Genomic DNA, 13,890 nt, shown 5'->3' on the forward strand with positions numbered 1-13,890 from the left:
GAACACAGTATTCCAAATGTGGTCTCACCAGCATTCTATATAGTGGGATCATAATCTCCCTCTTCCTGCTTGTTATACCTCTAGCTATGCAGCCAAGCATCCTACTTGCTTTCCCTACCGCCTGACTGCACTGTTCACCCATTTTGAGACTGTCAGAAATCACTACCCCTAAATCCTTTTCTTTTGAAGTATTTGCCAACACTGAACTGCCAATACAATACTCAGATTGAGGATTCCTTTTCCCCAAGTGCATTATTTTACATTTGGAAACATTAAACTGCAGTTTCCATTGCTTAGACCATTTCTCTAGTAAAGCTAAATCATTTACCATATTACAGACGCCTCCAGGAATATCAACCCTATTGCACACTTTAGAGTCATCGGCAAATAGGCAAACCTTCCCTACCAAACCTTCCCCTATGTCACTCACAAATATATTAAAAAGAATAGGACCCAGAACAGATCCTTGTGGCACACCGCTTGTAACCTGACTCTGCTCAGAATACTCGCCATTAACAATAACTCTCTGATGTCTACGCTTCAGCCAGCTGCAAATCCATTGAACTATCCAGGGATTAAGTCCAATCTTCACTAATTTATCTATCAGCTCTTTATGTGGAACCGTATCAAAGGCTTTGCTGAAGTCCAGGTAGGCAATATCCACGGCACCACCTTCATCCAACACCTTTGTGACATAGTCAAAGAAATCAATGAGATTAGTCTGACATGATTTGCCTTCAGTAAAGCCATGCTGATTTGGGTCTAATAAGTTATTGTTTTTTAGGTGCTGATTTATCCTCTTTTTGAGTAGAGTCTCCATCATTTTAACTACAACTGATGTCAAGCTAACTGGCCTGTAGTTACCAGCTTCTTCTCTACTGCCCTTCTTGTGAATAGGCACAACACTGGCCATTCTCCAATCCTCAGGAACTTCTCCTGTTAACAAGGATTGGTTAAACAAATCAGTCAGGGGGGTAGCAATGACAGATCTGAGTTCTTTAAGAACTCTGGGGTGGATGCCATCTGGACCCATTGCCTTATTTATCTTTAATCGTTCAAGTTCTTCTAAGACATCGGCTTCTAAGATCACTGGAGCCGAATCCGTACAGCTGGAAGCAATGCTATATCCCTCTATAGTATTATTTTGTAAGGTGTCTTTTGAGAAAACTGAACAGAAGTAGCTATTGAAATGGTCAGCGATCTCCTTATTCCCATTAATGCATGTATTATTCCCGGTACTAAGCTTTGTGATGCCGCAGTTTTTCTTCTTCTTATCATTAATATATCTGAAGAAGGTTTTATCCCCCTTCTTTACAGATTTGGCAATTTCACCAGATGGATTACACCTCGGAGTGTAATCCATCTGGTCATGGTTATTTGAATTTGTCTAGGCTGGACAGTTCCCTTACCATTTTCTTCCCTATTTTAACTTCTGTTCTTGTGGTACACAAGTAATAATAATAATTTAATAGTAATAATTTATTAGATTTGTATGCCGCCCCACTCCAAGGACTCGGAGCGGCTCACAACAAGCAATGTATTTACAAATCCAATATTAAAAAACAATTTTAAAAAACCCTTATAAAGACAATCATACAGTCCACACAAACCATACATAAATCGGAGCAGCTACGAGTATGTCAATTTCCCCTTGCCTGGCGACATAGATGTTTTCAGGAGTTTGCGAAAGGCAAGGAGGGTGGGGGCAGTCCTAACCTCCGGAGAGAGTTGATTCCAGAGGGACGGGGCTGCCACAGAGAAGACTCTTCCCCTGGAAACCGCCAGACGACATTGGGACCTAATCAGTCGCTGGGATTCGTGTGGCAGAAGGCGGTCCTGGAGGTAGTAGCAGTAAAGCATTGTGGAATAGTAATCTAGGTGAGATTACTATTGCTATATTTTGTTCCGAGCATGGATCTTTTTATGAGAAAATAGACTACCGTTCCGAGCAAAGGTCTTTCCACACTCCATACATTTATATGGCTTCTCCCCTGTGTGGATCCTCTTATGGGAAGTAAGTGCACTTGTATGAGCAAAGGTCTTTCCACACTCCATGCATTTATACGGCTTCTCCCCTGTGTGGATCCTTTTATGGGGAATAAATGTACTCTTTCGAGCAAAGGTCTTTCCACACTCCAAGCATTCATATGGCTTCTCCCCTGTGTGGGTCCTATTATGGGAATTAAGTGTACCAGTATGAGCAAAAGTCTTTCCACATACCATGCATTTATACGGCTTCTCCCCTGTGTGGATCCTCTTATGGGAAGTAAGTCTATTGCTATGAGCAAAGGTCTTTCCACACTCCAAGCATTTATATGGCTTCTCCCCTGTGTGGATCCTATTATGGGAAATAAAAGCATCCTTTCGAGCAAAGGTCTTTCCACACTCTATGCATTTATACCGCTTCACCCCTGTATGGATCTTCTTATGGTAAGTAAGAATATGTTTTTCAGCAAAAGTCTTTCCACACTCCATGCACTTATATGGTTTCTCCCCTGTGTGAATCTTCTTATGGGAAGTAAGTCCACTGCTTTGAGCAAAGGTCTTTCCACACTCCATGCATTTATATGGCTTCTCCCCTGTGTGGGTCCTCTCATGGGAAATAAAAGTGTCCTTTCGAGCAAAAGTCTTTCCACACTCCATGCATTTATATGGCTTCTCCCCTGTGTGAATCATCCTATGGTAAGTAAGTCCACTGCTTTGAGCAAAGGTCTTTCCACACTCCATGCATTTATACAGCTTCTTCCCTGTGTGGATCCTCTTATGGGAAATAAGTGCTGTGTTATGAGCAAAGTTCTTTCCACACTCCATGCATTTATATGGTTTCTCCCCTGTGTGGATCCTCTTGTGGCAAATAAGTGTACTGCTCTGAACAAAGGTCTTTCCACACTCCATGCATTTATATGGTTTCTCCCCTGTGTGGATCCTTTTGTGGCAAATAAGATATTTTCTGTGACCAAACATCTTTCCACAATCCATGCATTTATATGGCTTCTCCCCTGTGTGAATCATATTATGGAAAGTAAGTGAAGTGCTTTGAGCAAAGGTCTTTCCACATTCCATACATTTATATGGCTTCTCCCCCGTGTGCATTATCTTATGGTAAGTAAGATTACTTCTTTGAGCAAAGGTCTTTCCACACTCCATGCATTTATACGGCTTCTCCCCTGTGTGGATCCTTTTGTGGATTGTAAGTTGCCCCCTTGTCCTAAAACATTTTTCACATTTCAAACATTTATAAGGCTTCTCTTTCGTGTCAATTGCTTTTTGAGACGTAAGGAAGTTATTTTCAAGAGAAAGAATGGATGTCCCATTGTAATTTTGTCCATTGTGCTTTCTTATAGTATCTTCTCCTTTGTTTTGTGTTAAATTATGTTCATTTACTTGTACTTTAGCTTTGATTAACTTCACACTTTTCCCAATATATTTTTTCTTTATTTTCTCTTGTTGGACAAGAATGTCTTGCATCGGAGCATAAGTGGAAAGTGAGCTTTCCTGATTCCAATTCTTTGACTGGTTCTTCCCAGTGCTTTCGAATTCGATTTGAATTTCAAACTTCTCCATTCCATCTTTAGCATTAATCAGTTGGAACAGTTCACAGGGGTCTTGAACCTCCTGCCCATTATTACCTTCAAAGCAAAAGGGAAATGAAAATGAATACAAAGTTAGAGAGGAAGCACAAAGTGTAGAAGTCAAGTGAATTATCATTTTGAATTTCTCCAAAATTGCATTAGGTTGTATGTTTGCATGCTCACAGTGGTATGATTTCTATATTAAATGAGTCATGAAAGCTTTGAAAATATTTAGAAATCACCTTTCTTTACACCAAGACAACTAGACACAAGAACAGTTTTTTCCCGAACGCCATCACTCTACTTAACAAATAATTCCCTCAACACTGTCAGACTTTCTACTAAATCTGCACTTCTATTCTACTAGTTTTTCTCACCATTCCTATCACCCATTTCCTCCCATGTTGACTGTATGACTGTAACTTGTTGCTTATATCCTAAGATTTTTATTAATATTGCTTCTTCATTGCTTATTTGACCCCTATGACAATCATTAAGTGTTGTACCACATGATTCTTGACAAATGTATATTTTATTTTATGTACGCTGAGAGCATATGCACCAAGACAAATTCCTTGTGTGTCCAATCACACTTGGCCAATAAAAATTCTATTCTATTCTAATCTATCTATCTATCTGCCTGCCTACCTATATACCTACCTACCTACCTTCCTACTATCTATCTATCTATCTATCTATCTATCTATCTATCTATCTATCTATCTATCTATCTGCAAATCTCACTCAGAGTCAGTTGTGAATTAAGGAATAGAAAAACAAAGAGGAAATTGGAGGTCTTCTAGTTCAATCCCCTGCTTAAGCAGGGAATCCTGTCTCTCACTACTTTAGGCCTCTTTTTTCTGTAAGTGCCCTGAAGCAGGCAAAGGAACCGATGGCTTTCCTCATCATGATAAGGTGTCGTATTTTTCAGACCATAAGATGCACCTAGGTTTAGAGAAGCAAAACAAGAGAAAAACAATTTTTGGCCTCTGTGTGTCACGTCCAAGGCCTGTAATCCCTCTATAAGACGCACATACATTTCTGCTCACTTTTGGGGTGGGGGGAGGAAGTGCGTCTTATAGGACGGGGGTGGGGATAGTGGTGCTGCAATGCTCTTATTTCAGGACTGAGTTTCAAGTACAGTGATACCTCATCTTACGAACGCCTCTTCTAACGAACTTTTCAGGATATGAACCCGGTTAAGATTTTTTTGCCTCTTCTTCCGAACTATTTTCACCTTACGAACCCAAGCCACTGCTGCTGGGATGAAGGGGTTTCTTTTCCCCCCCTTTTTTGAAGAAAGAAAAGGGAGGGGCGGCTTGGAGGGGGAAAAGACTGCATTTAAATAACTAGGAGAACAGCGTGTTTGCAGGCACTGAAAGGGGTGTCTTTTGAAGAAAGAAAAGGGAGGGGCGGCTTGGAGGGGGGAAAGACTGCATTTAAATAACTAGGAGAACAGCGTGTTTTCAGGCACTGAAAGGGTGTCTTTTGAAGAAAGAAAAGGGAGGGGTGGCTTGGAGGGGGAAAAGATTGCATTTAAATAACTAGGAGAACAGCGTGTTTGCAGGCACTGAAAGGGTGTCTTTTGAAGAAAGAAAAGGGAGGGGTGGCTTGGAGGGGGAAAAGACTGCATTTAAATAACTAGGAGAACAGCGTGTTTGCAGGCACTGAAAGGGTGTCTTTTGAAGAAAGAAAAGGGAGGGGTGGCTTGGAGGGGGAAAAGACTGCATTTAAATAACTAGGAGAACAGCGTGTTTTCAGGCACTGAAAGGGTGTCTTTTGAAGAAAGAAAAGGGAGGGGTGGCTTGGAGGGGGAAAAGATTGCATTTAAATAACTAGGAGAACAGCGTGTTTACAGGCACTGAAAGGGTGTCTTTTGAAGAAAGAAAAGGGAGGGGTGGCTTGGAGGGGGAAAAGACTGCATTTAAATAACTAGGAGAACAGCGTGTTTGCAGGCACTGAAAGGGTGTCTTTTGAAGAAAGAAAAGGGAGGGGTTCCCCCCTTGCCTTTCTTCCTTCCCACTCACCCTTTAGCCTAGCCTTGCTTCTTCCACCCGCCCCCTTTAGCTGCTCCTCCCTGCCTTCTGTTCGCCTCCCTTCTAAAGTTTGGGATTTTCCTGAAGGATTTGCACGCATTATTTGCTTTTACATTGATTCCAATGGGAAACATTGTTTCATCTTACAAACTTTTCCCCTTACGAACCTCCTCCTGGAACCAATTAAGTTCGTATCATGAGGTACCACTGTACTTAGGGGAGGGCTGGTCACAACTTGGAACAGTCACTAAGTGAAATGTTGTAACTGGAGGATTACCTGTGCCCTAGGATGCTCTGAGTGACACTGCACAAAGCCTTTTGTTCTTGAATTGGATTGGGAGAAATCTCTTCCATGGGCTGGTGTGAAAGTTCTGTTCTTACTCAATCTTGGAAGTTTCAAACAAATGGCAACCCACTCCTCTCACATAAGCTCCAGAGGACACACGAAAGCACACCTCGTTCTTTTCATACTCCACAGATAAGTTCAAATAGTAATGGAAAAATACAAATAGGAAATGGCACAGAAAGAATCTAAGCAAAGAGACATTGACTCTTTCCTTTCTTGGTGCACCAGAAGATCCTTCCAGGAGACAATATCTCATAATAGTGGTTTTATAATAAAACATAACTACAATCTGTCTTCTTGAACTCTGATTGGCGACTAGAACTCTTACCCAGAGAGACCACGTTCCTATGGTTTTCCAGCATGACTTCCGAATGCAGCGCTTTCTGGTCAGGATCCAGCTGAGACCATTCCTCCTCAGAGAAAGACACAGCCACCTCCTCGAAGGACACAGGACTCTCCTGATCATGCAAAAAAGAACAGAACAGGAGGATTTTCAATCTCTTTTCAAATTCATCATTCATTTAGACAACATAATGGAAGGGGGACTCATCAAATTTGCAGACAAGACTAAATTGACAATAATAACAACACTCCAGAAGATAAGCTCGAGTTATAGAAGGATCAACAGATTGGGCCCCATCTAGAGAAACCAGATGCACAGGCACAGAATAGGTGATACCTGACAGTAGAAAGTGCAACAGGGATCTTGGAGTCCTAGTAGACAACCACCTTAACATGAGTCTGCGGCATAGCTCCCTCTAAGCTGAGCAGTGAGCAATCGCTCACTTAAAAATCATCATCAACTCAGAGTTTTCCAAACCTGCCCAGAAGCCGAGAGGGAAAGAGTGAGAGGGAAGGAGAGAGAGAGGAAGAGAGGAAGAGAGAGAAACAGATAGAAAAAAGAGGGGAAGGAAAAGAGAAAGAAAAAGAATGGGAGTAAGGAAGAGAGAAAGAAAATCAAAATCTAGTTTGAAACTAGCTCAACTATTTAAGTGGCATTTTGATATTGATAGAGTTGCCCTATTATGAGCTCACTGTTATAGACACACAGTACAGTATTTTATTTTGAAATTCTCTGAGGCAAAACAGGGTGGGTTTTTTATTTGTTTGTTTGTTTGTTTGTTTATTTGTTTATTTATTTAATATTTCTGTGCCGCCCAGTCCCGAAGGGACTGCCGCTCAGACACTATATTTTTCCGCCCACCCAAAAAAAATTAGAGGGAACACTGGTCTGCAGTATGCCAAAGTTGCTAAAAAAAAAACCCCAAACCCAACAGTATCAGAGGTGGCATTAAAAGAGAATCAAGATAACATGAAGTGTTAGTGCCACTGTATAATGCCTTGAGAAGACCACACTTGGAATATTCCTCTCCGAGTCTGCGGAGAGGGGCGGCATACAAATCTAAATAATAAATAAAATAAATAAATAAATAAATGTTGCATCCAGTATTGGCTGCCAGATAGAAGAAAGCTCTGGAGACTCTACAACAGTGTTTTTCAACCTTTTTTCTTCAGGGGAACCCTTTGGTGTCATCAGATTTCTGGCAGAACCTGTACCGTGTGCCAGTACTGTTTATGTCCCTTCAAGGCGAGCCTTGAACATTAAGGAGGGAATTTAATGAAAAGAAAATGTATGTAACTGGATGACAAAATTAGAAAAAAAATTGACTGGTGTACTATAGGGTTCCTGCTTGGGCAGGGGGTTGAACTGAAGCTGACTGTAGATCTGCAGGTCAGCGGTTCAAATCTCATCACCGGCTCAAGGTTGACTCAGCCGTCCATCCTTCCGAGGTGGGTAAAATGAGGACTTGGATTGTGGGGGCCATAGGCTGGCTCTGTTAAAAAGGGCTATTGCTAACATGTTGTAAGCCGCCCTGAGTCTAAGGAGAAGGGCGGCATAAAAATAGAATAAATAAATAAATAAATAACTTGATGGCCTTCATGGTCCCTTTCAACTCTAACAATAAATAAATAAATAAACTTTTTTGATTATTGATATTGGTTACTAACAAAATACCACATTCATGGGAAATTAGATGGTACACTGAATTGTTTGAATGTATGTTGAGAGAAAAATAAGAACTTCACCCCCCCCAAAAAAGTCCTTCCTTCCTCAGTCCCTCCATTCATTTCATTCTTCCTCCTTCCTCCCTCCCTCCATTTATCCATCCTTCCTTGTTCCCTCCATTTTTCCTTTCTTTCTTCGTTCTTCCCTCCATTTTTCCTTTCTTCCTTCCTTGTTCCCTCATTTTTTCCTTCCTTCCTTTCCTCCTTCCTTCCTCTCCACTTTTCTCTTTCCCTTTTCTTTCTCTCTCTCTTTTCCCTCTCTCTCATTCTCTCCCTCCAGGTCTCTCTCATTTCTGTGTACCTATCCTTCTCTTCCCCTTCTCTCTCATTTGTTTCTCCTGCCTTTTTGCTCATTTCTCTCACTTTCCTTTGTTTTTCTCTCTCTTTCCTCTTCCTCTCCCTTTTTCTTTCTCTCCCTTCTCTCTCTCATTTGTTTCTCTCTTCTTATTTTATTTTATTTATTATTAGAGTTGAAAGGGACCGTTAGGTCATCGAGTCCAACCCCCTGCCTAAGCAGGAAACCCTACAGCACCCCAGCCAAATGGAAGTCCAATCTCCTCTTGAAGGTGTCCAGAGTTGGGGAGTTCACCACCTCCCCTGGCAGGCAGTTCCATTGGTTGATCGCTCTGACCGTCAGGAAGTTCTTCCTTATTTCCAGGTTGAATCTCTCCTTGGTCAGCTTCCAACCATTGTTCCTCGTCCGGCCCTCTGGTGCCCTGGGCAATAAAGAGACCCCCTCCTCACCGTGGCAACCCCTCAAGTATCTGTAAACTGCTATCATGTCCCCTCTAGACCTTCTTTTTTCTAGGCTGTCCATGCCCAGTTCTCTCAATCTCTCTTCGTAAGTCTTGGTTTCGAGTCCCCTAATCATTTTGGTTGCTCTTTTTTGCACCTTCTCCAGAGTTTCGATGTCTTTTTTGTAGTGAGGTGACCAAAATTGGATGCAGTACTCCAGGTGGGGTCTGACCAAGGCATAGTAGAGTGGTATTAGTACTTCCCTGGTCTTGGAGCGTCCAAAAGACCTCATGGTCCATCTAGTCTGCCTTTATACTATTTTCTGTATTTTATCTTAGGATGGATCTATGTTTATCCCAGGCATGTTTAAATTCAGTTACTGTGGATTGACCAACCAAGTCTGCTGGAAGTTTGTTCCAAGGATCTACTACTCTTTCAGCAAAATAATATTTTCTCATGTTGCCTTTGATCTTTCCCCCAACTAACTTCAGATTGTGTCCCCTTGTTCTTGTGTTCACTTTCCTATTAAAAACACTTCCCTCCTGGACCTTATTTAACCCTTTGACATATTTAAATGTTTCGACCATGTCCCCCCTTTTCCTTCTGTCCTCCAGACTATACAGATTGATTTCCTTAAGTCTTTCCTGATACGTTTTATGCTTAAGACCTTCCACCATTCTTGTAGCCCGTCTTTTGACCCGTTCAATTTTGTCAATATCTTTTTGTAGGCGAGGTCTCCAGAACTGAACACAGTACTCCAAATGTGGTCTCACCAGCGCTCTATATAAGGGGATCACAATCTCCCTCTTCCTGCTTGTTATACCTCTAGCTATGCAGCCAAGCATCCTACTTGCTTTTCCTACCGCCCGACCACACTGCTCACCCATTTTGAGACTGTCAGAAATCACTACCCCTAAATCCTTCTCTTCTGAAGTTTTTACTAACACAGAACTGCCAATGCAATACTCAGATTGAGGATTCCTTTTCCCCAAGTGCATTATTTTACATTTGGAAACATGAAACTGCAGTTTCCATTGCTTTGACCATTTATCTAGTAAAGCTAAATCATTTACCATATTACAGACGCCTCCAGGAATATCAACCCTATTGCACACTTTAGAGTCATGGGCAAATAGGCAAACCTTCCCTACCAAACCTTCCCCTATGTCACTCACAAACATATTAAAAAGAATAGGACCCAGAAGAGACCCTTGTGGCACACCGCTTGTAACCTGACTCTGCTCAGAATACTCACCATTAACAATAACTTTCTGATGTCTACACTTCAGCCAGCTGCAAATCCACTAAACAAGGAGAGAAGCAACTTAGAGCTAAGGAGAAATTTCCTGACAGATCAGTGGAACGGCGTGCCTCCAGAAGTTCTGAATGCTCCCACACTGGAAGTTTTTAAGATGATGTTGGACAACCATTTATCTGAAACAATGTAGGGTCTCCTGCCCAAGCAGGGGGTTGGACTAAAAGACCCCCAACTCTGTTATTATTGTTACTAGTATAATAAACACTATGAGTATTTACATTCCATTATCTATAGTTCTCTCATAGACATCCCTCGTATCTCTTAATTTTAACAGATCCTCCTTTTCTTTCTATCTCTATTTCCCAATTTGTTTGACTGCTTTTTGTTTATTTTTTATTTCCTAGCCATTAATCAAATTACAGTGGTACCTCTACTTACGAACTTAATTCGTTCTGTGACCAGGTTCTTAAGTAGAAAGGTTTATAAGAAGCAATTTTTTCCCATAGGAATCAATGTTAAAGCAAATAATGTTAAAGCAAATAATGTGTGCGATTGGGAGGGTAGAGACTGTGTTTCCTCCCAGGAGATTCCTCGAGAGGCCCCATGGAGGCTTCTCCCTGCCTTTTCCGGCCCTGTTTCCTTCCAGGAAATTCCTACAGGGGCCCCAAGGAGGCTTCTCCCTGCCTTTTTTGGTTATAGTTTCGGAGGCTTGGATTTGTAAGTGGAAAATGGTTCTTGAGAAGAGGCAAAAAAAATATTGAACATCTGATTCTTATAGAAACATAGAAGTCTGACAGCAGAAAAAGACCTCCTGGTCCATCTAGTCTGCCCTTATACTATTTTCTGTATTTTATCTTAGGATGGATCTATGTTTATCCCAGGCATGTTTACATTCAGTTTACATTCAGCCGCCCCGAGTCTGCGGAGAGGGGCGGCATACAAATCTGATTAAACTTAAACTTAAACTTAATGTGGATTTATCTACCACGTCTGCTGGAAGTTTGTACCAAGGATCTACTACTCTTTCAGTAAAATAATATTTTCTCATGTTGCATTTGATCTAGAAAAGTTCTTAAGTAGAGGCATTTGTAAGTAGAGGTACCACTGTATCTCCAAATTTTATAATAGAGATGAGACAGTCTTTCATTTACAGAGTCTGCGGAGAGGGGCGGCATACAAATCTAAATAATAAATAAATAAATTTCTATACACGGCATTATTTTTTCTATTAGCTTGTTCTAAACAGAAATTATTGCTATTTCTTGAAAGACTTTTTAAAAATTGCTTCTTCTAAACTCAAAAGTTGGACGAGTACCTAGGAGAACAAGAAGCAATTTGAACCTGCTATTCTACTCTCCATGTTGTGGAAGGAAACAAAAATAATCCAGGCCAAACAAGGGGGGGAAATAGAAGGAGAGAATACTCAGCATGCCCACTTTATTTCCTGAAAGGAGAATAAAAATCTCCTTTCCTTTTCTTACTTGGTTTGGAGATTCAACCGCTGTTTGATCTCCGTCACAATAACCAGAAAGCTTCATTCTTTTTCTCCCTGTAAGGAATAATTTCAAAATGCATAATTAACAAAATAGGAGGAGAAGAGAGAGAGAGGTAGGACAGATGGGCCTGCGGAGAGGGGCGGCATACAAATCTAAATAATAAAATAAATAAATAAAATTGGAGGATCTTTCATTACCTTCTGTGGTGTCCTGACTTTGATCTTCTGAAGGGATCCTCCAGGAATTTAGCTCCTGAGGGGGATTTGATGGATTCTTCTTTCTCTCAAGATCTCTGATCACCACACTGCAGCACTTCAAATAGGAGGAAGGAAAAAAGAAGCAGAATTAACGTACATCACACAACACAAAGTGGATTCCCACATTTGGAACACAACATCAAAGTCCCCAATATCCATCCATGAGGTTGAGTGAGAAAAAGGAACAATGTCCTACAACAATTGGAGAAATGCCACATATTATGAATGTCCAAGAATTTTGGGAAGGAGGGGTGAAGTATTCAAAGACCTTATTTATTCCCTTCTGAGCTCCCTACAGTGTCTCACCTGCAACTGGACCTGCTCCTTCTGCTCCTCCGCCTGGCTCAGGAGGAGGCCTTCCACCAGGGCCACCGCCTGGAAGCTGGTCTCTGCTCCACACTCCCGCACCCAGCCCTCCATCTCTGGGGGCAGAAGGGACAGGAGATGCTCCAGAACCACCAGGTCCAGCATCTGGGCTTTGGTGTGCTTCTCTGGCCTCAACCATCGCCTGCAAAAATCATGGAGTTGGCTGCAAAGTCCTCGGGGACCCTCAGCTTCCCGGTATTGGATGGAGTTCCAGGGCTCTGAAGGGAGTATGGGTTCTTCCTCCAGGATCTTCTGCCTGGGTCTTGTCCAGAGCTTCCCCCGCTTCCCAGGCTGAGCAGCTGCAGGGCCTTTTCCGCTTCCCTCCTTTGCAACCGGTGGGGTCTCCATCCTTCCTCTGTCCTGCAGAGCAACTCCAAAGGGGTCCAAGGACTCTCAGTTGCCTTTTCCTTCACGGGACCATTTCTGGGAACACAGGACGGATCCCTCCAGGTGATTCCGCTCCCCCCACCCCCGGAGAAAAAATTACTGTCCAAGACCACAAATGGCTTCCGGTTTCTGTCTCTGAGATGGAAGGAAATTAAAAGCCAAGAATTAGAAAGTGGAATTCAGCCCCTGAGCGACCTTCACCCAACCTGCCCGGAGCCCCAAGAAGCTCATCCCAGCGCAGGGCCGGGAAGGAGGCAGCTGCAGAGGCCGCTTTGCTTCTCTCCCCCTCCGGAGACAGGATCGGGCCCTCGGGGAGCCTGGTGTGAATCCTGCCTCCTCCTCCTCGCCCTGCTTCTCTCCTCTCCTGCTGGCCCTTCCGCTTCCTGGGTCGGTCTGGATGTCATCTCGCCGGACTCACCGCCCCACGTGAGCACGTTCAAGGAGAGAAAGTATGGCGTCCTAGAGCGGCAAGTCTCAGTGATGTCACTTCCTTCTCAGCCTCCTCCGGAAAGCCAGTCCTGACGTTCAGTGGGCCAATGGGGAAACGCCTGGAGTTCCCTTCCCTTGTCAACGGGCGCCCCCTGGTGGATTTGGGCCAAAGTGCAAGGATGGGAGAAAAGGAGGGAAAGAGGAGCGCACCGGAGGGGACAGGGAGAGGGCGGGGATGATGGGCTTGAGAGTCGGCGGAAGAAAGGCCCCTTTCAGCGGCTCCCTGCTGGACAAAGGCTTCGCTGTCTGTGCTTCTTTCTTCCTCCTCTTTTCTATGAACCCAAATGCCCGGAAGGAGGTTTCGGTCTTTCTTCTGTGGCGTTTCCAGAGTGGTTGGGCTCTTCCTCCCCTCGAGTCCCCCTCCCTCTCTTCCCTCCTCTCGTCTTCCCCATTGAGGGAGGGGAGGGTCCAGGAGGTCTCGGGAGGGGCCATCAGGGCCCCCCCCCGTCCTTCTTTGCCTCAGACGGGAAAGGTCCAGTTCTAGCAAACGGTTTTTTATCTCTTTCAGCCTCCATCTTTCTTGCTCTCCTCTGCTCTTTTTCTAGAGTCTTTCTAGATCTTCTTTCTTTCTTTAGGATACTTTCTAACCCAAAAAGTTGAAACAGGACCCAAAGGGACTGCAATACTAGACCTCATACTAACAAACAGGGAAGAAACGATAGAGGGAATAGAAGAAGGGGCGCTGGGTGAGAGTGACCATGTCATCCTAAAATTCAACACTGTGCATTCACTAAGTGCTATACCCAATGCCACTAGAGTCCCAAACTTCAGAAAAGCGGATTTTAACAAGCTCAGACCGAATCTGGAAAAAAAAAACCTGGAAGGAACTTCTAAAGGGTAAAACCACACAGGAAGCCTGGGAGGCCTTAAAAAACACTATC

The 13,890-nt window shown here is 43.1% G+C and overlaps 1 protein-coding gene across 1 annotated transcript; it reads right to left on the reverse strand.

Moving 5' to 3' along the window:
* Positions 1–1,464: 1,464 nt before the first annotated feature.
* On the reverse strand, positions 1,465–12,986 carry LOC139162892 (zinc finger protein 726-like). The gene is made up of 5 exons (XM_070743792.1): positions 12,074–12,986; positions 11,708–11,822; positions 11,496–11,563; positions 6,283–6,412; positions 1,465–3,629 (listed from the first exon to the last, which is right to left on the reverse strand). Exons 1-5 carry the CDS (start codon positions 12,479–12,481, stop codon positions 1,894–1,896), a joined length of 2,457 nt encoding a protein of 818 aa, XP_070599893.1. The 5' UTR covers positions 12,482–12,986; the 3' UTR covers positions 1,465–1,893.
* Between the last annotated feature and the right edge of the window lie 904 nt (positions 12,987–13,890).

Source organism: Erythrolamprus reginae, chromosome 2, assembly GCF_031021105.1.
Source record: "Erythrolamprus reginae isolate rEryReg1 chromosome 2, rEryReg1.hap1, whole genome shotgun sequence".
Taxonomy (NCBI): domain Eukaryota; kingdom Metazoa; phylum Chordata; class Lepidosauria; order Squamata; family Dipsadidae; genus Erythrolamprus; species Erythrolamprus reginae.